We start from the raw sequence: 25,445 nt of genomic DNA, 5'->3' as shown, positions 1-25,445 counted from the left end.
TCCTGTAAATCAGAGTTTGAAGGAAAAAATTTGGGCTTTTTTTCACTTTGTCTGCTATGCAAAGGCTCCTACAGTTTCAAGTGGCTTTGGAGTAGGCACTAAGCAAAGTAGACCCTGATTTCTATGTACTCAGGATCTTCTATTATTAGTCCTTCATGCAGTAGTAAAGTAGATAAAAGCATTTTAAAAATAAAGAGATCTCAAATAGCACTTAAGCCTATTTTTAATCCTTAACTGCCTAGATTTCAAGTGATAACGTACCTTTCATTACATGCACATTGCCTGCATGAAATTGTATGCAGCAATCACTGTCTTCATTATTGAGATGCATGCTGAATTGAAATATTAACCTGTGTATGTAAAGATGATAATGTTGGTCCCAAGTCATATGTGCGTAAACAAGGCAAAACGATTTTTCTGTGCAACCAGTTTCAGCTTACAGGCAAATGAAAATGCAAATAACGCCTTGAGTGAATCACTAGTTTATATACATCAGTTAAATGCTTTTTTTCACCATTTTAGAACTCCCTAATGTCTTCACAGTATTTACCAAAAATATTAATTTGCTAAAATGAATTGGCTGAAATGGTGATTAAAAAACCAACATGGCCTCCAAACGAAGTCATACAGAAAACTCCAACAGATAAAAACTCTAAAAAGTATGGAAACTTGCAATGGCAGCAATGTATTTTGCCAAAAAACCTTTGCAGTTTCAAGGTGATCTTAAGGCTCAGATGAAATCATCTGCCAATAGACATGGTGACTTAAACTGCTGTCAGAGAAAGTTCGTTTTCCGATATTTTTTTCCTGTTCTGATTAACAGCAATTCTGCCTAGGCAACCAAGTAATTCAAAACTAAATTTCACCTTCGGCATTTTGAGAAGAAGGTTACTAGGTCAGGATCTGACATGGAAAATAAGTATAGATATAAGCCATATAATAGTAAACATTCAGCTCAGACCACCTACTAGTAGCCTTAAGCAGCAGAGTGACATTTAAATGCAATGAGAGTCAGAAGAGAACCTTCAGGGAAAACAGACAATACTTTGGAAAAAGCAGCTCTACTTTTGCCAGAGGAAAAAACCAAGACCTTTGGGAACAGTGCTCAAGTCAACTTGAAACAAATATTAAGAAAAATAATGGAAATATAGTAAGTGGTGCTTCTCTTTTGCAAAATTATCAGCGTCCTTTTAAGTAAATTCCTGCCCTGTTTGCTTCTGTACTGGTCTGTCCTTACCCTTCAGCAGTATACCTGCACCATAAAGTGTACGCCGATGTTTAACTAATAAATATATGAGAGGTAGTGCATGCCTGTCAACACAGAAGCCAAGAGAGCTGCAAGTGGTCTCATCCTCCGCTTTTGAAGAAACACTATGACTTCGAGCAAAATTCCCTGCAAATCTATAAACCCCGAGCATGCAGCACGCAACCTGGGCAAGATGCTCAGCGGGGACGAGAACCCGCAGTGCTGCAGAGAGACAGAGCACCTCTCTAATGTCAGCAGGAGTGGGAACTGCCTCTGCAACGCCCTGCTTGCACAGGTTATCCCTACTGCTGGATTCACATTTCCCTGTAAAGAAAGGCAGTTTCAGGGATCCTGTCTGAAATTAGTGCTGGTAAGATATCCTAGTATTGAGCTATTAGTGTTAAGGATGCCTAAGTCCTCGTCAAAGCATCTTTTCTAACAATGAATAAAAACAAAGAGGCCTCGTGTGTCTTCTTGGCTTGCCATCGGCAGTGTGTTCAATACTAGCCTGACCAAATCTGCCTTCTCCCTACACAGCAATCTCCTCTGTAAAACTTACGGTCAGGGAGCACATAAAGAATTTAAAAACTGAGGAATGCCTTCTGCAGCCCTTGGAATTAGAAGTTTAGGGGATCCACTGCAATCAGTACGCATAGTCAGAGTCTGTATATATAGAACCTATAAAGGCAGTGTACTTCAGTAAAATCTCCTCCAGCAACGTTATTAATCATCATGTATAATACTTAAATTTTCCAGAGAAAATATCTAAGTCTTCTGGCTTTGATAGCAATTTTTCAGTTATACAACTGAAGCTTGACTGAAGTGGCCAGTTTCTGGAGAAAAAAAAAAAAAAAAAAGATCCATTTTTGTTAAGACCAGACCAAGACTTATGCAGCTTCAGAGAGCAACTACTGAGCAGTACTTACAGAGGAAACTGAAGCTAATGCTGCTGTAATTACATTAACGTCCTGTTTGATACTGGCATAACATGGCTTACTGTCTGTCCCAAAGACACAAGTGGCAAGTCTCAGGTGAGGCTTGGCTTTGTGTGAGCAGCAGTACCCACACTACGGTGTACAGAAACTCACAGCAGAGCAGCATCCTACAGAGATGATGGCGGTGGCAGCAGGAGTAACAATGACACCCCCCCACATGGACATTTATGAGCACGAACACCCCAGTTCACATTGCCTCCGCTAACTGGAGTCAGATTGTATATAAGCAGCTTGTGCTCCTTGACTTGTGGGTCACTCCTCAGAGTTCAAGCATTTTACAGGAGTATCTTTATCTTCACCAGAGTTTTGATCCAGCGTGTTCTCAGCTGCCTCTAAGGTCTTTACATGTAGTCTTTTGATTCATCTCAGCTACCAATAAAAGATTTGTTCCTGTGTTGTGCCAGATAATACTCTTAGTCACTTGAGTTTTCTTTTTGCTTTTTTTCTGTTTGCCCAAATGCCTTGTTCCTTTGTATGAAGGTATTTATGTAGCTTTTGTCAAATTACAATGAATTAATGCTGGCAGTTATTAAATAAAAAGCCATTTACAATCTAGCTGCTGAAAGTAAGATTACTTGGCATGTAGCTTACAAGAGAAAAAAAGTTATGAAAGGTAGTCCTCTCCCTGCTCTTGGTCAAGAAATCATTAGTTCTAGGAAGGTGGACAAAAGCTGAAAAAGCCTTGCTGTTGTCTTAAGTTAATCCTTAAATGAAGTGATAATAACAACAAAACATTTAGGAAATGGCTGAAAGCCACGTGTAAGATATAAAGGGGAATAACTCAGAAAAAAGAGCAGACCTGACATTGTTCATCTGTGCCATAACAAGCAGGGCAAATGATTTATTTCAAAGCTAAATTCCTTGTTCTCCTGAACACAGTTCATATTAAAGACCATTTGACCTAACCATCTGTTTGCATTGTAATTCACATTTAAAAGAGTCAACATAAATATTGACTCATGAACAGGTTCTAACTTAGACCTGTAAGTTAAGCTGCCATGATACACTTAAGCTTTTGCACAAAGAGCTAGAGGAATATCAGTTACTTTTCCCTTTTGTGTTATATACAATCAATCAGTCTGTACTCCAAATACAGGTCAGATCCTCTTGCAAATCCAAATAAACGTGTAATTTCCTTTTGTCCCTTTAACAATTTTGAACACCTAAAACTTCCAGGAATCATTAACATTTCTTCATAGACAAATGTGAAATATTAAGTCTAGCCAAGGTAAGATTAATTTGGCAGTTTCAGCCTAGTGAATTGTTGCCTTTGCCACAAAAGCCACTGAGGAACTTGGCGCTAACTCATTCTTTGTACTTTTTACCTGCGAAGCCAAAAACTGAAATGGTAGGCACTCACCTATCTTCCGCTGTAATCATTTAGGGGCACCATGAAAGTGCATGTGGAATGAGAAGGAAGGATTCTTCCATTCACTTCGGTAAGGTATATGATTTCTAAACTGTATTGTGCCTGTTAAAGCATTTCTTTGGTGTCTACAGCTGCTGCCTGCAAGAGAGAAGTGATAGGGTAGAGAACAGAGGGTTAATGTCATCATCGCAGATTTTGTATTGATCCAAAATATTAAATTGAAGAACAATACTGAAAATTACAGTAACTGATGACTGCTCTAACATATACTAGGAATTAAACCAACCCACATTTAAATCTGGGAGATTAAAACAATGGGTTAGTCACTTTTGCTCTGTCTCTTGAAGATGCAGCAGCTGGCCCTGAATTTGTACTTAATATGTAGTGTTGGCCCCAAAATACACCACCATTGTTTCTAGCAAAACTAAGGCTGCTTCTGGAGATTGTCATAGGGATATATTTCTTTACAGAGAGAGTACAGCACAGTATACAGCCTGTAAGTGACAGACTGAAGTTTGAGAAGCAGTATTGAGAAATAGCCCTGTCAGGAAAGTCTTCTACTCCAGATTACACTAAGTAATTTAAGGGGGTGTGTATGTATGCATATGTATACACATGCTACATATACACATATAGAGATATGTGTAGATACACATACACAAGCTTATAAGGATTTGGGAGGTGCACCATTTTTGTATCCAACACTTTCTTTGTCTCCCATAATAAACCGTACAGTTTCCTTTCACCAAAGTATGTAACATGGCACAGGTTTAATTCCAATACATCTTTAAGCTGTGGACAGGAACATGTAAATGTTCCTTGCATAAGTATTCAGAATTTGCCTGCTATGTGTCCATGGATATTCAGCTAATAAGGGGAACATTCAGTGTGATACAACAAAACTAAGTTCTGCAGTACCAGATTTTTGCTGCAAACAGCATCATCAGGTTTCATGCCAGCCAAAATCTACAGTGACAATTTGGAGTTTTAGGTACAACATCCAGCGATATTTTGCTAGATTGTGTTGTTTTAACATACATTCTGCAGAGGTCATGATGTCCAGTAGTTGTAATGGGGGAAGGTTCTTGACTCCCAATTTTTGGTGCTCATAGAGACAGCATCTCCTATCTGTCTCAGTTTGCAGCCAAAATGCTGCAGAAAAGCCTGCATATATGGACACCAGTTAGTTCTTAGCAAGGTTTATGAGTACACAAAGAAAGGGTTTTTCAGCTCCTAGGGTTCAGTTTGGTTGCATGATTAGAGGCTTTTTGTCTGCCTTCAATAATGCCACCTCTGTAATACCGAAATACGTGACCAAAGAAGCTGGCAGTGTTCTTCAGCCAGCAGCTCCCCATTACTCCTCTTTGCATGGAGAAAACAGGAAGCTGCCACTGCTGCTGTAACATCTGACATGATAACGTTTCAAAAACAGGATATTCCCTGTCCTGCTTACAGGTACTATGGCAATTCCATCCGTGCCCATTTTTCCCTCACTCTGCGGTTGTCATATCCTATTTGAATACATTAAAAACCATTAGAATGAGTTGTCTGAATAACAAGGGATGATTCAGAAAATGTCAGTCCTCTTCAAACCACCGAGAAAACCAGTGTTTGTCCTCCCTCAGGCTTGTGTTTTATAATTATTCAACATTTAATGATGGGGTGGTGGTGGGGGGGGAGTTTGCAGGAGGGAGATAAGGGATGAAAGTAACCTTTTAAAGGAGAAAATGGGACAAGCCTATGGGACCCTTCAGGTACTGTTCAAATAAAAGAAGCTGTAATCTCATTTCTCCATCATTCTTTCTCTAATTTCTCTGAATAAGCTTGTGGAAACTTCTCAGACCTTGCAAAACTGAGCTCCCCACAACTCAGATCTGAGCAACAGACATCAGACTTTGCTCCTAAGACCTCTTCTGGCAGAAGACGTGGCACGATCCTATTTGAATCACCAATTATTAAAAGTCACCCTTAAAAAATTCAGTTCAACCTAAATGCAAGTATCCCTGATGATAATACTCTACAAAACAATAAGAATACAAACCTAGAAAATGCAAAAATAATGGCATTACATTATGTGCAAAAGTAAACTCAGGATTTTCAAAGGTGTTGATTGATATTAAAGATGGTTAAGTACTCTGGCTGTTTTTGCAGCGGTACCTGCTTTGAGACTGTTTGTCTAGACACTTCTGCAAACCCTTATTCACAGAAGTAAAGACAGGTGAAATCTGTCTTTGGCTTTTAAGCTGCAAAATGATTTGGTCCTTTCACACAACTCAGCAGCTTAACCCTGGAAATGATTACTGGAGAATCAGGAATTCATAGGGCTGAGGATTTCTCACTCCGATGAGGATTCCCTCATCCATTCCCACTTTAAGCAAAACGAGGAGAAAGGAGGAGATATTCCTAGGGAGAAAAATCATGATCAGAGTATTCCAAGCTGCTTTTAGTTACCCACAGAGGCTGTAGGGAGCACAAGCATCACTTACATATGCTGAGGAACTCAAGGACTGTTTGGGAACTTGGCTAAGCACCAAAGCAGCTTGGACACCTTCCTTCCCCAGGCTTTTATTCATGTACTGAATGCAGGGTGGAAAATGAGGGACCCATCCACAGAATTACTTACAATTAAAGTCCACAGTTTGTAGGTGCCTCTTGCTCACATTAAGGTACTTACTCATGTTACTGTTTTATTATGTTTGTCTAACATGAAACTAAGGGGTTTAAATTCTTACTCAGTCACATGAATAAAGGTCTGATGTGAGTCAGGGTTAGACTGCTCGTAACTATGTAGTTCCAGGAAATGAAACCAAAAAATACCACATGGAGTGAAGGGCCTTATAAATACAGTCATCTAAGATATACCGTAACATTTAATATCCCCTAAAATTCACAGACCAGATGTGGAATTTGATATTTTGATTTAAAGAATCACATGTACCTTATGGAAACATGAGACATGAAGTTCTTTAGCATCAAAGTGCTATTTTTTGTAGAAAGTAGAATACATTTTACAGAAAATTCTACAAGCAAGTCCACAGAGAATAATTCATTTAGATGGTATATAACAGAGCTGCAAGTAGCCGTTAACTAGAAATGTACACTTCGTTGGGTTTAGCTCTAATTAGTTTTAATTCATCTGCATATATATTAGCTACTTCATGCACAAACATGCAGTTAGACACAGGTTTGAATTTTATTGCTGAAGCTGTATACAGAAATGGAAGCACCACATGCTAAACTGTTGGTTAGAAAAATGTTGAAAGTAAATTTCTTAATGTCTATCCCCGTGCTCTGTCCCAATGGGGCGGTAGAACTGAAAGGAGGTAATTCAGTCAAGAAATGTCATTTTACATTCCTGCACTCACAGCTTGGATGTTTGACATGGTCACTGACTGGAGACTGCAGCAAATCTCACAATTAGTAACAACTTCCAAACATTATTCAGCCGGTTGGGACAGCCAGAAGATGGGGTGCTGCAGCCACATGCCCCACGTACTGCTGTGCCCGGCGGTTGCCATGGGAATAATGGCTTTGGGGGTAATTCAGGCTATCCAGGGTTTCCCACATTAGGGACTTTGCAGCCAGGAAGCTGTGACTAAATTCTGCTTACACTGAGCATAACATAAAGAAAATATATACAGGATGTGTGTCCCAGAAATCATAGGCCCAGACCTGCCAGGTGCTGCACCCTTTTAATTCACATTTTCTCTGCAACTTTTTTTCAAAAGTTGGCAATATGCCTAGAAGATACAGGAAGCACCTCGCAGGGAGACCACTGGTGGGGAAAAAAAGATAATCATTTAGCTCAGTTGTTTACATACTGACATTAACGACAAGAAAGGTTTAGTAGGTCAATTTTTATACCAAAGATTACTCACACTTTATATGTTCACTCTATATAAAATCCGATACCAGGTTTGCATACAAAAATTACTTACCAATTTTTGTACAGACATGAAGTCTTCATATATCCCTTTGGACAATCTTTGCCACAGGTAGTGTGCACACTTACAGAATAGCTGTTAAAACCCTCTTAAAAGTTAAAACCCCCTTTTAAAAATACTACAATACCCTTTTAAAAGGGTTTTTAAAGGGTCTTTTAAAAGGCTACAATAAGAAATGCTCACTGATTAAATCCTGCAAATTATTTTTTGAAGTTACTTCTCCTGCTGGGATCAATAGAATAACAGAATTAAGAAATGGAAAAGAAAACATTATAAAAATTGTTAGCATTTTTAATTGCAAGATTATTGCTTTACACAAAAGTTTTATAAAACCAGGCTCACCTGTAAATAAAACGGCTACCACAGAAAATATGTTGGATGTTTTTTACATCTGGATTTTTTTTACATCTCTGATGACAATGGCCCAATTTTATCTCCATGTAACTTCACACAGTACAAGGGCCTGGTCTGAAGGTTTGAACCCTATGGAGTAAATAAAAAATGCCAGTTTGCTAACTTTTTTAAGCATTAGACACACAAAGCTGACATTAAGCTGTTTTCCTTAGCAAAGGTACTTACTACATTGTACTGGAGAACTGGAGATGTAATCCTTAAAACCTCTTCTAGAGGTGGTTTTTTTTTCTATACCAATCTCTTCAGTCTTAGAGAACAGATACAAACCCTTAACTTTGCTACAATAGCTGGTTACTTTGAAAGCTGTCTTAAGTACTGTGACCTGCCAGAAACACAGCATTACCCTTTTATTCGACAAACTAAACCCCAAGCTGAAAGAAAGGAAGGCTATGTCACCATCCACACAAGAACTGTACACATGGCGTATTTCAAAAGCGACAAAAAAGTTTTCAACTTCCAACACTAATCAAATCACAGGAATGGCCAAATTTAAACTCAGTGTTACCAACTTATTTTAATAATGCATATTACAAAAAATTTTACAACAACAAAGCTGTGTTATTTTAGTTTTAGTCTGTTTTAAGAAATGAATGTGTAATGCTCTCAAGAATGAACCAGTAGCAGAAATAGCTGTGGATGAAACTTATGCCTGTTTAATCATTAAGATGCCTGTAAATTTGTTCCACGCAGATTCCCACGCAGAAGCCTACATTAATCTGCACTTTCCCGGCAGCTGAATAAGGCTGTGCTTCCCTGTCTGTAAACCTACAATTCCCAGAACCCATTGCAACACACCCTCTTAATGTTAAGCAATCCTCAGCTATGGAATTTCTTATGAATACAGATTCTTCAAACGTTCTTGAACCATTACTTGAAACCCTTACCTCTACCCCTCATCCCACCACCACAATTCCTATTTTTCTGGTATATGGTTGAAACAGTGAACTAGTTTCTAAAAATTCTACCAGTGCATCCTTCAATAAAAACACTGGCAGAGAAAATAAATAATAAATCAAAGAGGGAAAATAACTTAGAAACATATTTTCTGTGCTGGAACACATTTTAAGGACATAGGTTATCTATGGAGGGAACAGGAGGGACAGCACAAACCACCTTTTGATAATCGTGAAAGAAACAAAGACAGTGATTAGAAATAAATTTCCATTGAAAAATACCCAAAAAGCCTGAACATGCTAAGTGCCAGAGAGAACTTGGGAGATAAAGCATATGTTACTAAGCTTTTTCCATTAGAAAATTAAGTGACACAATTAAATTTTAGAAAGTAGCCAGTTATTTTAGGACTGAAACAAAGGCTGAAGTAAATACATCTGCCTGTGTGTGAGGAATGGAGGAAAAGGAAAGCGAAGGATTGCATTTGAAATACTCCTGACAACCAATTTGTGTAAAAGGATCTTTAATTAGAAGTCTAGAAAACTTTAACTCAATCATGAAAATAATGCAGTTAAACCCCCCCCACTTAATATGGGATATATAATTGATATATTCAAAAATCTTAGGAAATGACAAGCAAGTACTGCAAGGGCATGTGAAGCGACATGGAGAAACAATCCTCCAAAACTGAGAATTCTCCTGACATGACACATTTTACTCCCCACATGTTTTGATGTGCTGTTTTCTAAAGGCTGTAAGGAAACAAGACTCTCAAGAGACCAAGAGGAAAAGGTTTTAGTAATTCCTCACAGGCAGATACTCTTGCAGAGTAGCACTGAGTAAAATGGGTAATTAAATTACTTTTCTTACACATTCAAAGCTTTAAGTGCATGCTAACACTTCAGTGCCAGTATGTGCTTCACAGAACAACGAAGCCTCTATCAATTTAACTTCTGAACACATCCTCCAAAAGCCTGAACAGGTTTAGAATAAGCCATAAGCTACATTTTTTATTAATTATAGAACAAATACAACATCCATACCACAGCATGACTAGCAGAGAAGAGAATTGTAAGGCACTTACTCACCAAAGGCCTATCTTCCATGCAGACGCTGCACTGCGACTCAATTTTAGGCTCCTGAGGGCTGGCAGAGAATTTTTTTTTCTTGCACTTCTCTGAGTGACAGCATTCAAATGCTACTCCTGCTAGGAAAGCTATAGCCTTTTTAGCACTTCTGAGAAACTCAATGACAAAGCTTTTTTTTTTTTTTTTTTTTTTAAATGTTGCAAGAAGGACATTGGTAACATAAGGCCTGTTTAGCACCACTCCTTGCTTTAAAAGTGTCCTTAACATTTAGCTTCTCCCAACTAGACATGTCATCATAGACAGCAATCCATAATATAAAAAACCAGTTCCATTCCTTTTGATTTTAAGGATTTTTTTTTAATGAAATGTGCACAAAATTTATACAAAACTATAATTCAAGTTACAAAAATACATGTATTTGAATCCACAAAACTTTGAAAAGAAATTGCTAACTGGATCACAAAACATTTCCTTACAAATTGCACCCTTTTCCCTTATCCCTCCTCCCAATAAAAAATTTTTGTTCCCTTTGCTCCATTCTGTTCCATTTGATTTTGTTCTCACTTAATCAACTTTTTAATCTCTAATAAAAACAGTTTTAATTGGCCCTGAGGTACCGCACAGATTGATGCAGTCTTGGTCACTGCTTTCATACACAGTAAAATATCCAGTATGTACAAATCCTTAAAGAAACAAGAGGTTTTTATCTTCTGAGGCAGAATATTTCTTGTAGCTGATGAGTGCTTGGCTACAACTAACAAGTTATTCTTAAAAATATCCTTTTATATGCATCAGGCAATATACTTTTTCATATCCCAGATAAATCTATGTTCTGTAAACCAGAAGACTTATTACTAGTGTGCAAGAAAACCATGTTACCAGACAGATTGAACTTGGAACTGTTGCAGAGCTGTTTCACCACAAATAATTCATCTTGCTAACTTCACTGCTATTCCACTTTGCTCACAAAGATTGCTTAGAGGCTTCAAGGAAAAAAAGTCTGAGGCAATAATTTTTTTTAAATACTGTAGAATGGAGATTATTAAACAAAAACCTCCAAAACATTTGAGCGAGTGATTTAGCTAAAGCACAGCACTGTATCTCCTCCTGGAAGACTGGAATCAACAACTGGTACTGCCAAGTACTGGAGCAAGTACTTTGAGAACTGTATCTGCCCAAAAGGCAACTAGTGGGAACTTCTGCGTTACCCACTGCACCTTTGCTTGGATACAATCACTGCTATTTAACATACTAGACTAGAAAAATACTTGTGAGAAACATTTAGGGAAAAACCTCAATGAAAAGGTAAGTCCACATTACAACAGTTTCCATTAACTACAATCAAATATTCAAGTGTCATTGTCCAAACTACAGGCACCAACTGCAACAAAACCTTGAAAATTATGAATGTCACATTTATAGAGAGTAGTGGTATATTATATGCTGACACCTGGCCTTCACAGTATTGGCACCATGTAAAAAGAACCTGAATAGAGCTAAAAGTCACACAGGTACAGTAGCAAAAAAAAAAAGAAGCCTCTCCTCTTCAAGTATCTATGTATGTAGTTAGAAGGATGTTTGCAGTAACAAACAATCCTACTCATTCAAGCAATAATGATTTCAGAGGATTTTTTTGCCCCCCTTGCATAGGGGATAGTCCCCAAAAGCCTCTACAGCCCTGCATGTCTTGAAGCTTGTGCAGTTTTTTCCAGCCTTAGGTTAGGCATGAAGGCCATTTTTTGAAGTCTGTTTCCAAATTAAAGCAGAAAACTGAATCTGGTCTCGTTCATGAATCCTCTTTCCTCTGCGAGTTGGTTACAACCACTTTAAAAAAAAAAAAAATCAAGGAACAGGAATGAACTAAAAAGTTGCAGAGGACCTGGAACAGCTATTGGATCTGGAGCAACCTTTGAAGATCACAAATTGTGGAGAAAGCTGATCTTCACAGGTTATCACTAGGGAAAAATATACTATATATTTGCTCTCAGTAGGCCTTCACACCCCTCCACTAAAAAGAAACCAATTTTTCTTCTAGGCTTTTGTTACAGTACACACTTTTGTTACCAAGAACTCAGATAACTGCAGCTTACTTATGAGGTGAGCTGCAACTTCCAGCAGACGTGATCAGACTCTGGTATAGGTTATGGAAGGATTCATGGTAAAGAATCTTAAAACATTCATGGCAGTAAAAAGAGGCTGCTGTAAACATCTGTGAGACGCACACAATTTCTCTGACAATCTCCTGATGTGTTCTCAGGAGAACATCTTCTGGATGATGAGGGCACTTGACATAAACATTTAATTTCAACTAGTTTAACCCAGGCACATTTTTTGCCAAGAAAAAACCACCATAGGAGTTACTAGCCCTCTTGCACTAGTCTTGAGGCCTGAGGTTGCCATCATCTTAGTAAACTTTTACAAAGAGCATATGTATTTGACAAATTACGGAATATATCATGCTACTCAAAAAGAAAACCCAGTACACAGTAAAGAGGTCTACTCCTCCTCCCTTTTACACTACAGTTGTAATAGGCCACAAAAAACCCAAACCTGTGAAATTTAAAATTACAGTTGCCTCAGAAGTATCCCATGGATGTCTGAAAAGTGCCTGCAGTAAAGCAAATGTTGTTTTCAGGAGGGTGGTAGAACAAATGTGTGAGAATTTCTACAAAATGGAGTTTAGGTCTTCTAAAAGTTAAAAATCTCTTAAAGGAAGCATCAAAGTACAAAGCATTACCTGAAAGGAATTTGTTTTTACGTTACACTTCATCTGACCGCAAATCAACCTATTAAGGCACATAAATTAATGGCAGAATAAGTAACAGAAACAATGATACTGATTTTAGTTCAGAAAAGTAGAAGACACTTTTACTTTTTTCATCCATATCTGTGGGACATGGAAGTGTCTTTATATTGACTTCACCTCGTTCCAGTGTTCAGCGTTAAGAGCTTCTGTTCAACTTTGTCTGCCACCAAATTCATATTACATTCCCGAAGACCTTTTATTAAGTCAGCCACCTTTGCATCTTTTCCCTTCCATCTCTGCCACTCTCGAAGTGACTGAACCAACTGTTCATGCAAGTTCAATGGATTTGCTGCTACTACTCTGTCTATTTTCACTTCAGAAAGGCCAAGTTTTCGTATCAGCATTCTCCAGTCTCTCCCCACATTTTCACATATGACTTCAATAGCTGCCTTCTGAAGACCTGAAATGGCATAAATGTATCCAGTTAGTGATGGATTTATTAAGAAATTAGAGACAATTTAAAAAAATTGGTTGTTTCGTTTTATTTAGCAAAATGCTACTACTCTTGCAGCATCGCACATACTGAAAGTCACACCACGTTCTGGAAAGCCACTGGATATACTCAGAATACCAGTTACATAACACGATTTCCAAGTGACCAATCAATAAAAAAAGGTAAGAAACTTCCATTCCGGAAAGCTGTTTGCAGTATATGCTGTCCTCACGGTACATTTCCAGGATACAACACAGTCCCATGCAGCAGTTAGTAGCAGAAGCACCCTTAGCTGTGGGCTCAGCTACAGCTGGCAACTGAGGGCAGCCTTACTCTGCGTTTGCTCGAAGCGAGAGGCTGCGTACAGACTTACTGAGTTTGCTTGGGGAGGGGGGAGAATGTGAAATTAAAAAAAAAAAAGCCACCTACGCTTTTCATGCGCATCTGGTTGATCATCAGGAGCATTCACTTCTCCTTCCTCTACGAACTGCTTTAGCTGCGAGACCAAATCTTCTCTTTTAATGTTCACAAACAACTCTTCAAGAAACGCCACCTTGCCGCTTGCAATCAGCTGCTGCTCGAGGAAGATATTGAAGAGCTCCACGCCACTTCGGACACACTCAAGCTTCCTTTTCCCAATTTTCCCTCGGCAGAGAAACTTCAGGGAAGAAAGCTCAGCGTCCGACAAGCTCGAAGAGAAAGAGTGCAGCAGAGTCAGAAACGGATCCATGGTGCTGAGGCCTACACCGCACCCACCGCCAGGCCCGGCGGGCGAGGCACAGGCCGCGCGAGAAGGCTGGCGGTGTTCTTGTTTTCAGAGAGACTGTTCGGGAGGTGGGGGGGGAAGAACAGTCCCGGGGAGACGAGACCAGCTCGACCCGACCCGGCCCGGCCCGGCCCCGGCGCCGCCACGACGGCGCAGCGCTCGCCCCGACCCTCCGCCCGCGCCGGCGGCCTCACCGGAAGTCACGTGCCGGCGGCGGCGGGTCTCCCCCCGCCCGCCATAAGATGGCGATGGCGGCGCAGGAAGCCGGCTAGTGCTGGGCTGCTGTTCTCCCCGACCTTTCTACTGATTTTAGGAACCGCGCAGTGCTTAAAAGCCTTCGGAGGTGAACGGGCTTGTTTTGTGATGCCGAATAAAAAACGCGTGTTGGAGGGGAGGTCGGCACGGCTGCCCCCTTGCTGCGGGAGGAGCCGGGCTGGGTCCCGGTGCCTCAGCCTTGGCCAAGCCCCAAGTCAGGGGGAACTGTGGGCTCCCCGTTTAATACAGAATTATTGGACTTCTTGTGAGCACCAATGCCTACAAGGGTTACTTCTGGGGTTTTTTGCGAAAGGGAGAGCAGTACAAGGATGAAAGGGCGCTCGAAGAAGAGCAAGATTCCACATCAGAGCCCCACTCCCAAAGAGGCACTGTTCCCATGGTGTCAGTCCCTGGCACTGCCCAGGAAAACAGCCTCTGCCGTCCCTGCAAGACCTCGGCCACCCCTGGAGACCATCCTCCACCTTTCCCTGGAAACAGGGAGCTTGCAGCCTGGGCTTTGTTCCTCACAAAGATGAGTTGTGACATAAAATAACTCCTGACCTTTAAAAGGGAAGAAAGAGGGCAAATGTTAAGTCCCTGTATTTTAAAGGCAATTTTCATACAAGGTGAAAGGTGGTGAACTTCTCTTAAATGGGAAAGTTCAAGTTCATCCCACTGTTTTGTAGGTTCCCCAAAGTTCAGAGAAACCATAATGGCTTTTCGTTACAGCATGTGTAGGTGGTTCAGATGTTTCCTTGTTCCTTCTGTGAACGCTGGTGTGCTGATTCCTCAAGCTACCCCATTACTAAATTGTCTCCAGTACAGCCTTTAATTAAATATCGTTGCAGCACACAGACCTATGGTCCTTGTCATAAAAAGATTGTTGTCTCAGATGCACGAGCTTAAAGAGTTACCATCTTCCACATCTTCTCCAGTCTCACATTCCAATGTGAGGAACAACTATGCCCAAAGCATTTCTAAAACTCCCAGGCACAAGCCCTCCTTAGATAAACCTGCTAGATTTTCAGCATCCTATTTGTTACACAGAGCCAGTCTCGCACATGATGAAGAAAGCCAATATATGGAACTGGCTACACACATGAAGCCCATCTGTGTATCCACAGCATGGGCACAGTGATACAAGAAAATACGTATTTCATACTGAATACAAGATTTGTTTCCCATATAACCCTCCCAGGTTATATGAACATTGGGCAGCTTCATCTCCTTCAAGTAAGCATTCCCTTAAAATAATTTCTTTTGCTATAGCATTAGTAATATATTTTTTAAAATTTTTAACCAGATAATCCCAAAATTCACAATAAATCTGGGACTTCCATCAGCCTTCCCCCCCCCTTCCCCATTATGTTCCTCATCCAAGAAAGATAACGGGGCATCTAATCACGCCAACCTTAAAAAGCAGCCAATATGCATATCACTCCCAGTCTCTCAAGTAAAATATTAAATCCGTTTAAAAGAGAGGTTTTTGTTTAGTCCCTAAATGCTGCAAATTGGAGGGAATTAACCTGTTGCAGGGGCTCATGGTAAAGTACATAGCAAGAGGAATTGGCACTAAGAATTTGAGCTGGGATGAGATGTGCCTGAGTTGAGAGATGTATTTTCTTCCTTTACTTTAAACTGAAGGAAAGAACATTAGTAAAAAGGGTAGTGTGATGCCAAAGAGAAGTGTATTTGCAGTGTGTGGATTAATTTAGAAAGCAGATGTAAGCCCTAGTAACAATATCAGGAGTAGAAAATCCAGGTAAATGAAACCTCATTTTAATTTTGCCAAGGAAGGTGACTCTACAAAACAGGAGGAACCAAATCACATGGTGGGTAGTTTGTGCCTGGTGATGGCAGCTAGCCAAATTCAGAGACAAATCTACATGAAGGAAATCTAAATCAGTGTAATTTATACCTTTATTCTCTCTCCCTTGACATGCAATTGAAAGCAACATCAACTGAGATTTTAATAGTTTCATACGATCTTAGTGTCCAGATTCAGCACTGAAATGTGAGGAGGTGTGAAGGCAATTCCATATGTCAGTGTATTCTAAGGGAGTCTGAATTAGTAACAAACATGGAACTAAAAGATATAAATCATCATTTAATTAATATATAAATTACTGCTTTTAAACTTACTCCTAATGCCTGGCATAGTGATTTAGTAGTCCCTTTTATTATGTCTGAAGCTGACCCATTAACTCTACTTCGACACGTGCACAGATGAAAATACTTGCAGCAACTTGCTTTCCTCCAGTTATTTCCTTTGAAAGCAGTTCATGGGGCTTTAGCAAAGAAAGTATTTGCCAAGGTCAACAGATCATAACCACTCCACATCAGAATAAAACTTAATAGAAATGATTTATTAGACCAGCTCAGATTTCAATGGAAGTTTACCAGAAATTTAAGTGCTACGAATGATCCAGTTCCTAACCAAATAATTTACAGCTCTTTTGAGGCAAGACGTTTCCTTGAGAAATACTGCAGAGGGAGCTCGAAGCCTGGGAGTGTTTCAAACTGAGTTTTGACTTCATGCTCTTCGCTGGAGGAGCAGGCAAAGAAAGTAAAAAAAGATTCATTTCTGCTGAGCCTTCAGTGAGGTGTCACGTTCAGGCCACAAACAGCCATTTAGGGACTGTGGACACGAAACAGTGAAGCAGGTGGCTGCCCTTCGCGGGGCCTGTGCACCGTCACATTGCGTGAATAAACGGGGTGGCTGAAAGGTTGCTTGGGAGGGTTCATGACACTAAACAGCTGCTTTAAAAAGCGGTGTGTTATTCCACGTGCCCTGAATAGTAAACGTTTTGGTAAAATGTATGTGGCTGTACTGAACCACGGGTGACTGAGATGAGTTTGCATGGAAACTTTAGAAGATGCTTTGTGTTTTCCAGCCAAGGCCAACCTACATTTCTGCCTGTCGCTTCTTCTTCACTCTAGCATCATACTCAGATCTGCTATGGGGCTGTGGAAATGTCTGACAGTTTCTGCAGGTCCTGCAATCCCTCTGATGTAATCTGATTTGCTGTTAGTACTCATTAACAAGTATACAAGTTGCAGAGTCCACCTTTGATGACTGTTTTCTCTATTACTGTCAAGCAACTTACTAACTTACTCTTGATATGACAAATAGCTTTCTGTAAATACTGATAGCTTGCCTTCTCTTTTCAGCCAGCCCCTCCTCTCTAACAAGGGTGTGCAGCCTGCTGTTGACACACCAGAACTACTTTTAATACAGTGATTTCAGATGCTGGTTGCAACATAGCTACTTCAGCACAGTACATGTCATGCTCATATCAGAGATGGTAACGCAGATATTCAAAGAAGTCTCTCTCCTTTCTGAGGCCCACAGCAAGGGCTACATGCACCAGCAGAGTTTCCAGTGTTAATACATGTATTTTTCTTTGCCTTTGTTCTGAGAGACATACCTACTGCTTCGTACGTCCTTTGCTTACCTTTGATATGTTTAAAGCTTAAATCACTGCTATTAATTCAGTCCTGTCACATGAGGGTCTGCTCCCAGGTTTGTAAGGTGCAAAGGATGTGCTTCTGCAGGACCTCCTGTCTAGTTTTACAGAGCAGGGAGAGGTGGAAGACTCAATGGATCAGAATTGTATCTTGACCAACTTGGTGGTGTAGTTGCTTAAAAAAAAAAAAAAAAATAAACAGGATGAAGAGATAGTCAATAGGTGTCTTCAGAGGCAGACACTGGAATCAAGTCAAGGAGAGCTTGTTGGTCTACTGCTGTTTCTTTACAAGTTGCTTAATGGTACTTATTAGACTGTCTGGGCTGATTGTCAAAGGGGAGGTAGAAATGTCAAAGGGGTATTTGTTTTGTGTTTTGGGAAGTGAAAGGAAAAAGGGGAGTATTGTGCAGTGGAGGTGGCATCAAAATTCAGAGCATTCCACTGTGATAAGAAAAATCTATATGCTGATGCCCACCCTGCAGGTGGGCTGCATGGTGCTTTCAAAAGCCCTGCAGCTAGAGGGGGGGTACACTTGTCTTTTTGACTGAGTAATGAGAAACATGTTGGGATGCAGTTTCTAGTTGCCCGAGTCCATAGAAGCCAGACTATTTAGATGCTACAGTGCTACAGTGTTTTTTAATGAAGCAGCTTTGATAATTTTTCTAACTTATCAGACAGTTCAATAGCAACCCAGGGTGAATTTAAGATTCTCCCTGACTGTTCTGAGGAACAGGTTGAACAAACTTCTTGGTGTAGACTAGATACGTTTAATCCTGTCTCAGTTCTGAGAAATTGTTTCTCTTTTGAGGTCCAGTCAATTGTACCCTTCTTTTGTTATAACTGCCATTCACTTTCAAGGGAATTAGGAGCATCTCAGTTTTTCTTTGTCATCTTCAAGATAAGAGCAGTATTTAAAAAAATGCAACCCTTGCCCTATCAGCTGGATTGGGCAGTAACAGATTTTTTGTTTGTTTGCTTGCTTGCTTTTTTACTCCCACTGTGAGTAAACCGATTTTTATAAAATTTAATATACTTATTCAATGCCTCTCATCCATTGTTTGCAAAGTCCTAAAATGCATGATTTCAGCAAAGTGTTTCTGCGTTTTCTTCTGTGAATGAATTGATCTGTCCATGTTTCTTTTGCCAGATACTACCTCTCTGTTGCTATAACATCTAGCATAGAAAAAAAAGTGGTCTAGTAAAGAAGCTATTTGTGAAGAGACTTAGGATCCTAGGAGAAAACTGTCCATGACAAAAGGGCCTATAAGAAATGTCAAATTATTGTGGGTTGAAAGAGAGAAAATTAGAAGCAGAGTGTGGGAAAAGTAAATAAGTATTGAAAAGAAAGTGAACTCCGGCATGAATAGGTTATATACAGATAAAAGATCTGGCCAAGTAACAACAACAACAAGCAATAAGTTGTTAACAGATGCTTGAACTTCATATTGAAACAGAAGAAGTGTTGATATAATTCTGTTGATATAGTTCTCTTGTGTTATTGTTGGCACAAGAAGTTAGTTTAACTTCAGGGGAAGGGTGAATTGTAGACTTTTGTTTATTTTCTCCAGCTAAAAATCTCTGACTTGACTTTTTACCTATTTTTGTAGTGAATTTTCATCATACCATGTAAGTATGAAATCATTCAGACAAACATTTCACATGTCAATAAAGCTATGTGTATGTATTAGACCAGCACATTTCATTCCCTCTAAACTGTATTTATTACTTAGGCTCTGCAACATTGATTTTGCACTTGGAAAAACAAAAGAACAGAGAAAACAGAAAATGAAGGTTGTCTGCACAGGAATGTCATTGTGAAATAAGCCAGGGAGGAAATAAACCCCCTCCCCAAATAGTAGTGAATTATCATTAAATCTCTTTTTGGGCCCTTTCTATTTCTATCCTGTACAGTCCCCACTGGAACTAGCCTAAGCTGACCCGAGAGCATTGGAAATACCCACTCTCTGAGGGTTAGCTTAGAATTGCCATGTGAAGCAGCTATTCTGAGGAATTTCCTCCTGAAGATAAACCTACGGCAGAATATGATACAGACACGTCAAATTTCATGTTAACTTACACCAGGGCATGTCCACACACCTGTCTTCCACGGTGCCGCAAAGAGATACCGGCACTGCCCTTAGACTGGTGAAGGGCCACTGAACTAAAGCCCTTTGTGAGTCCAACGCTCGCTCTGACCCATTGACTCAAACCCATACTGGGACTGTGCCTCATTGTGCAGTGGTGGGCTGTGTGACTGGTTGAGAATGAAGCTAACAAAGTTAAGATACAAACTGGAAGTTGCTCTTCATCCACGGAGATAACCCACTGGTTCTGACTGCCAGGCTTGAAAGCTAATAGTAATTAATTTCTGAAGAGTATATACATTTGTTCTTTATTTTCCTGAGCTGCTGTATTGCCAGTTCCCAAGCCCAATAAAAACATGAAACGGTAAATACTTACCCACATTTAACATTTATTTTCTTGGATAGAAACTAAATGGAGGTGTTTTTCTTCAGTCTCCTTCTTTGCATTGGAAAATACAATATTCTGAGCAGCTATAAATAAGGTTAGGATAACCTAAAAATAATTATTTTGCAGGAAATGGATCAATTTTGCACTAGTTTGCACCACTTGGAAGTATTTCTTACAAGTGTGCAATTAGTCCTATACCACAGGACTTCATCCTCCCACCTAAGGAAAAGAGGTTTTTCCCTTTTCCTTACTGAGTACAACAGCACTCAATTGCCTGCTACACAACATTGCAGTTGAAAAAGTAGCAGTAGGGATTTTTTTTTTTTTTGTCTATGAATATTCCAGCTCTAATCAATTCTGGATTAACAGACTCAGCTTTGGATCTGATCATTATCATGAAAGGGGTGTGAAAAATGTAACCTTTTCCCCAGCCATGTCTCTGCATCCAGCCTGCAGAATGGCCTTTTCACAGGCCAGAAAATATCTTGGCCTCTAAATGTCTCCCAGAGTTACTAAAATTTTGCTTTAATAAATATAAATGAATGAGCCTGACCACACTTGCTTGGTTTCTGAGTTAAACCCGGGTGTTGTGAGCTCACTACAGTGACTGGAAATAATGACAAGCCAAGACCAGGGGGGATACATTTCCTAAAAATAAGCATTACCTAAGATATCTTGATTGGCAGTAGAATTACCCATTAGAGGAAAGATCAGTGGATTTTTGTTCTTCCCTTCAAGAATGTGTCAATACAGTATTTTCTGAGTCATTATCTCACTGCAGTTGAATCGGAAGGTGTAAGGTTTTTTTCAAATCTGATTAGAGAGGGAGTGCCTTGACTGCTCAAACACAGTACAGTTATTATCCGGAGCGCTCATTTCCTTTTAAAACGTGAATAGTTTTATGCAACCATTAAGTGACACCGGATATGACTAGGTTAGTTACTCATAGCGATTTAGATATAATAAATAAGAAAGCAGATCTGGTTTCATCATCCCCCTCCCTTGATTCTTGGGGAGGGGAAAGTATTATTTTCTGCTTTCTAAAGAAATACTTTAATTTGAGCTAGTCCACAGCGTTGTAGTCAAAGCCAGATACAAGTTAGTCTTAAACCACACTTTGGAGTTTGTTTTCATACAGAAACATAATGGAATCTTGTTGCATTTGTTCTCAGAGAAGAAAAGTCTATGAAGGACCGTGACTTACTGAGAGAAGAATGGATTAATATAATACAATATATAGCAATTATGTATTTTCTTTACGATCTTTATACTTTAGAAGAAGTAAGAAAGTTACACCACAGCTTTGGCTGCCTACCATCAAAAAATTAGTCTACTGCATTTTCTTTTTTGAGAAACTCAGAGATACAATGAAATTAAATGACTTGCAACGTTAAGATCAGACTCAAGCTCACCTTCTCTCATCTCTTAAATATATATATATAAAAATACAGCTTTGCTGTTATTCACCAGTTTTGGAGTGAGACTTTTTAAAGCAGCAGTAGCCTGTAATACATCTTCACCAGTACCTGAACCTGGAAGTGATTAACTCATTTCTTATCCACAAGAAGACAGAGATGATTACCATCTTATCTTTACACCTCTCTTTGGTCAGAGCTAAAAGACAAGCATTGTAAAGATGCAGAGAAATTTGGTTTTGGAAGTAAAATTCAAAAAGACAGAAGTGGAAACGTTTAGCAGAAATTCAGAACTGACTCTTGGTTTTACTTCTTTCGGTCTTTGAAGCCTGGAAGTTGTAGCTGAAATTCACATTAATTTACTCTCAGGACTTTCACTGTTCCTTCCCTGCTCTCAACTCCCTCCCACTCCTAATGGTGTCTGAGCAGTATAATGTACATCAATAACTCTAGGAGTGTGGCCCAGAATCCACCAGCTTCCAGAGCTGTTTTGTTATGCACACTTCTCTTGCTAGCCTGAGAGGTCATGCAGTAAACCTGGAGTAGTCCAGCCTGCTAAGATTTATTCCTACTTGATGGTTAATTACTTTAATTACTACCTTTTTTACCTACAGGTATATTCTGAGGATTAATACATTAAGAAATGTGAGCTGCTCATCTAAGGAGATGCTCCTATACCAGGACAGATGGGAATGCCATGCTTGTGAGCACCGTGCAGCGATGATGCAGCGCTGCCATCTGGGTTCAACGCAGGCAGCACAGGCCACCAGCCCCTTACCTGCACATTGCCTCTGGGGCTCGGGAGACTTACCCACTACAGAACCCAAGGGCTTGTACCAACTGGGACCTGACTTCGATGTTGGAAGCTGTGTGAGAATTTATAAATAGCTCTGATTAATGTTAAAAATCACTGTGTTCCTAGAGGAACCTTTTTTTTTTTTTTTTATTGCCAAGATGCATGGTAATATTTGCAACTCAGTACATCAGTGAAGAAGGCAGTCACCAAGCCCTCACTGATGCCAGAGAGGTCTTCTCTTTCTTACTCTGTTTTCATCCATTTCCTTCCAAAGGTGCAAAGCCTTCCAGCTTTCATCTGAACACAAGACCGACAGTATTGCACCGCTTGGCAGGATGATTGCACATCGCCACAAAAACATTGGCAAAGGCTACCTGATAACCTGCCTACAAGATGGCCTTGCCTTAGGAAGTGATTCTCTTTCCAGAAAAACAACTTCTGTGGCTGATCTCCAGCTAACTTGGATCTGAGAACATCAGGCAAAAGCCTTTTCTTCCTCTCTTCCCCATTTGCACCTTTTCCCTAGCTGCTATCTCTTATATTTCAACTAGAAAAGGTGGCCACTCTTGAGTTGGAAGTAAAACTATATGAAATAACCAATTCTTCTGCTCTGAGAAGAGATTGTTTACCTGCCTGCATTTAACTCTTGCTCTGAAAAATGGACTTTGTTATACTTCGTTATGCTAAGTATTTTAATTCTTTTTCTCATGAGCATTGGGATGGATTCCCATTTTGGCATGAATTTTCTCAAAGAGGTAGTACTAAGCAAGATGAAATCTATGACCTCAAAACCTTCCAACTTGTGTAACTAAGTTCACATGACAGTGTCATGCTTCTGATTTTTTGAGCCCTTTGCCTTGTGGAAACTTGCACAACGACATGCCTAACTCTACTGCTTGCAAAACTCATATGCATCAATATATTTTGGCTTTAGCTGACACTCGGGCTTATAGAGATACCATACAGTATGTGTCAAGGATTTTTATTTTGAGTGAAACCAATTATTGAATAAGCAATGCTTAGTCTCGTGCAAAGCGTGCTACAAAGAAAATCAAAGGAAATATTTTCTTTGGCGTCAGGTGGCCTTGAATCAGGCAGCATGCGTGGTATTAAAACTTAAGGAAAGAGCTAAAAATTTAAAAGGAGCCACATTAATAGTTAGTTTCTTCTTCAGAAAGGCCTGTTGGGCTAAAAAAAGGAGGTGGTTAAAAAAGGAAATTTGTTTTTTCTCTGCTGGACTAAAAATGGCATATTATGTTTGGTCATGGAATAAATAGTACTCAAATGTGCAAAGAATTGAACCAGAGTTTGAATGGACTCCATATAAATTTAAGACATTACTTCTTCAGTGGCAAAAGGGAAAAAAAAAAAAAAAAAAAAAAAGAGTTGTTTACTCTGAAAACTTCACAGGAAAATATAAATGCACTGAAGTCATCTATGAAACTTCAGGAGAGTTCAGACTCCTGAAGTAACAAGATGAAAAGTAAATTGTTTTATTGTTGCTTATTGGACATCACAACAGCCCAAAAGATCATTAACAGCTCAGGACCAGAGAGCACTGAGGGTTTAAAAATAGAAATGTGTCTGTGCCTTGACTTGAGACTTATTCACCCTTAAGCTATTTAAGACTGCAAAATATTTGTAAGACAGTATCTTAGAAACACAATGACATAGAAATCCAGAAGATTCAGACTCATAGTGTCAACATAATAGGGTGGGTATGATTTCCTCCTTAGATGCACCAACTGAAGTTATGTCTTTGCCACAACCTTTGGGTAGCAAACAGCGTATTTTAGCAATGGTTCAAAAATTATCTACACAGCCACTTCTGTAATCTTTCCTACTATTGCCTGCATTTTCTGTTGGACTAAGTAAACCAGTATAATGATTTTCCTGTTTAATACATTAATGCATTGGGTTTGGGCTTTTTTTTTTTTTTCTTTTTCTTTTCTTTGATCAAAGCAGTGCTGAGACATGGGGTTTTGTATTTATTTTGTGTAAGAAGCATGCCAGGAAGAGGTTGAATGCATGTTGTGGAGATAAAGTCATAATACAGAATTCATCTGTATTCATACAAATATTGCCATGTTTCATCAAACCTTGCCCATATGGTAGCTGTGAGTCATACTGAGGTATGTTCAGTTACTTCTTGATCACTTCCAGATCTCTGCTTCTCTGCATTAACCTCCTCTCCCTGCCCCCTCAATCCAGTGAATCCTTATCAGCATAATCCTGCCTCAAATTTGCTATTGGTAAAACCAAAACTTGTTTCTTGCACCACAAATAAAAGAAAACTTTCACAAAAAGTACCATAACTACAGTGCAAATCTCTTTCTGGAAGGCATTATCTTATATCTAATGAGCTCGTATCTGGTATCTTCAAAATCTGACAAAACCAAACCAGTTACCAACTAGGCAGTGATTTACCTGCTTCTGGTTTTCATCCCCATTACCTCAGAACAGAATTCCCATCTTCTAACTAAATTTCATTAGTCAGAGCATTGGTATTTTCTGGTTAGAAAGGGAGAATGGGTATGAAGGTTTGTCCTTTGCCTTCTCAAAGAACAGGTAAATGGGAGAAGGAGAAAAAATTGGAAATGGCAAGTCAAGTTCTGAGCCCAGCTTTGCTTGTACAGGTCCCACAAGGCAATAAAAATGTGATATACACAGTGTAGCCTTTCTGCTTCCTGAGCTACTTCCCTTCAGAGCTGCATTCAGCAAGACACAGTCGAAGGGAACCCCGAGTTTTATTCCTTTAGTTTTATAATTTCATTTTTTTCTTAATAATGAATAAATTTTTTCAATTTAAACGAACAACCCAAATAACATTCTTCCTCTTTATGAGCCCATTTCCAATGTCTTAGTGAAAGCTCTTACACCTTACATTCTGCTAAAAACATAACACTAAAGTCAGAAGAAAATTAAAGCTCCCAAGATAAAATCCATCACTTAATACTCAGTGTCTGTGGTGCAGACATCTATGTCAGTGCTAGAAGCCAAACCTCCCTCCCTTTGTGCTCACAGAGGCAGATGCATCTGAGGTGGGATTCATTTAATCTCAAAGTGAGTATCTAAAGCAGCTCAAACA

At 39.5% G+C, this 25,445-nt stretch overlaps 1 protein-coding gene across 1 annotated transcript; it reads right to left on the bottom strand.

The window, feature by feature from the left end:
- Window positions 1-10,290: 10,290 nt before the first annotated feature.
- Window positions 10,291-14,133, bottom strand: FADD (Fas associated via death domain). Its single transcript, XM_074918013.1, has 2 exons — window positions 13,616-14,133; window positions 10,291-13,153 (listed from the first exon to the last, which is right to left on the bottom strand). Exons 1-2 carry the CDS (start codon window positions 13,914-13,916, stop codon window positions 12,867-12,869), a joined length of 588 nt encoding a protein of 195 aa, XP_074774114.1. The 5' UTR covers window positions 13,917-14,133; the 3' UTR covers window positions 10,291-12,866.
- Window positions 14,134-25,445: the final 11,312 nt, after the last annotated feature.

Source organism: Athene noctua, chromosome 14, assembly GCF_965140245.1.
Source record: "Athene noctua chromosome 14, bAthNoc1.hap1.1, whole genome shotgun sequence".
Taxonomy (NCBI): domain Eukaryota; kingdom Metazoa; phylum Chordata; class Aves; order Strigiformes; family Strigidae; genus Athene; species Athene noctua.
The sequence above is the reverse complement of the archived record's forward strand: the minus strand, read 5'-3'. Positions and strand labels throughout refer to the sequence as shown.

What these genes read in the sequence shown, in the direction of transcription:
- FADD (XM_074918013.1), bottom strand. Translation starts at nt 13,916, where the DNA reads ATGGATCCGTTTCTGACTCTGCTGCACTCTTTCTCTTCGAGCTTGTCG. An exon ending in ACCAGATGCGCATGAAAAGC is followed by an intron (nt 13,154 to 13,615) that starts GTAGGTGGCTTT and finishes ATGCCATTTCAG; the next exon opens with GTCTTCAGAAGGCAGCTATT.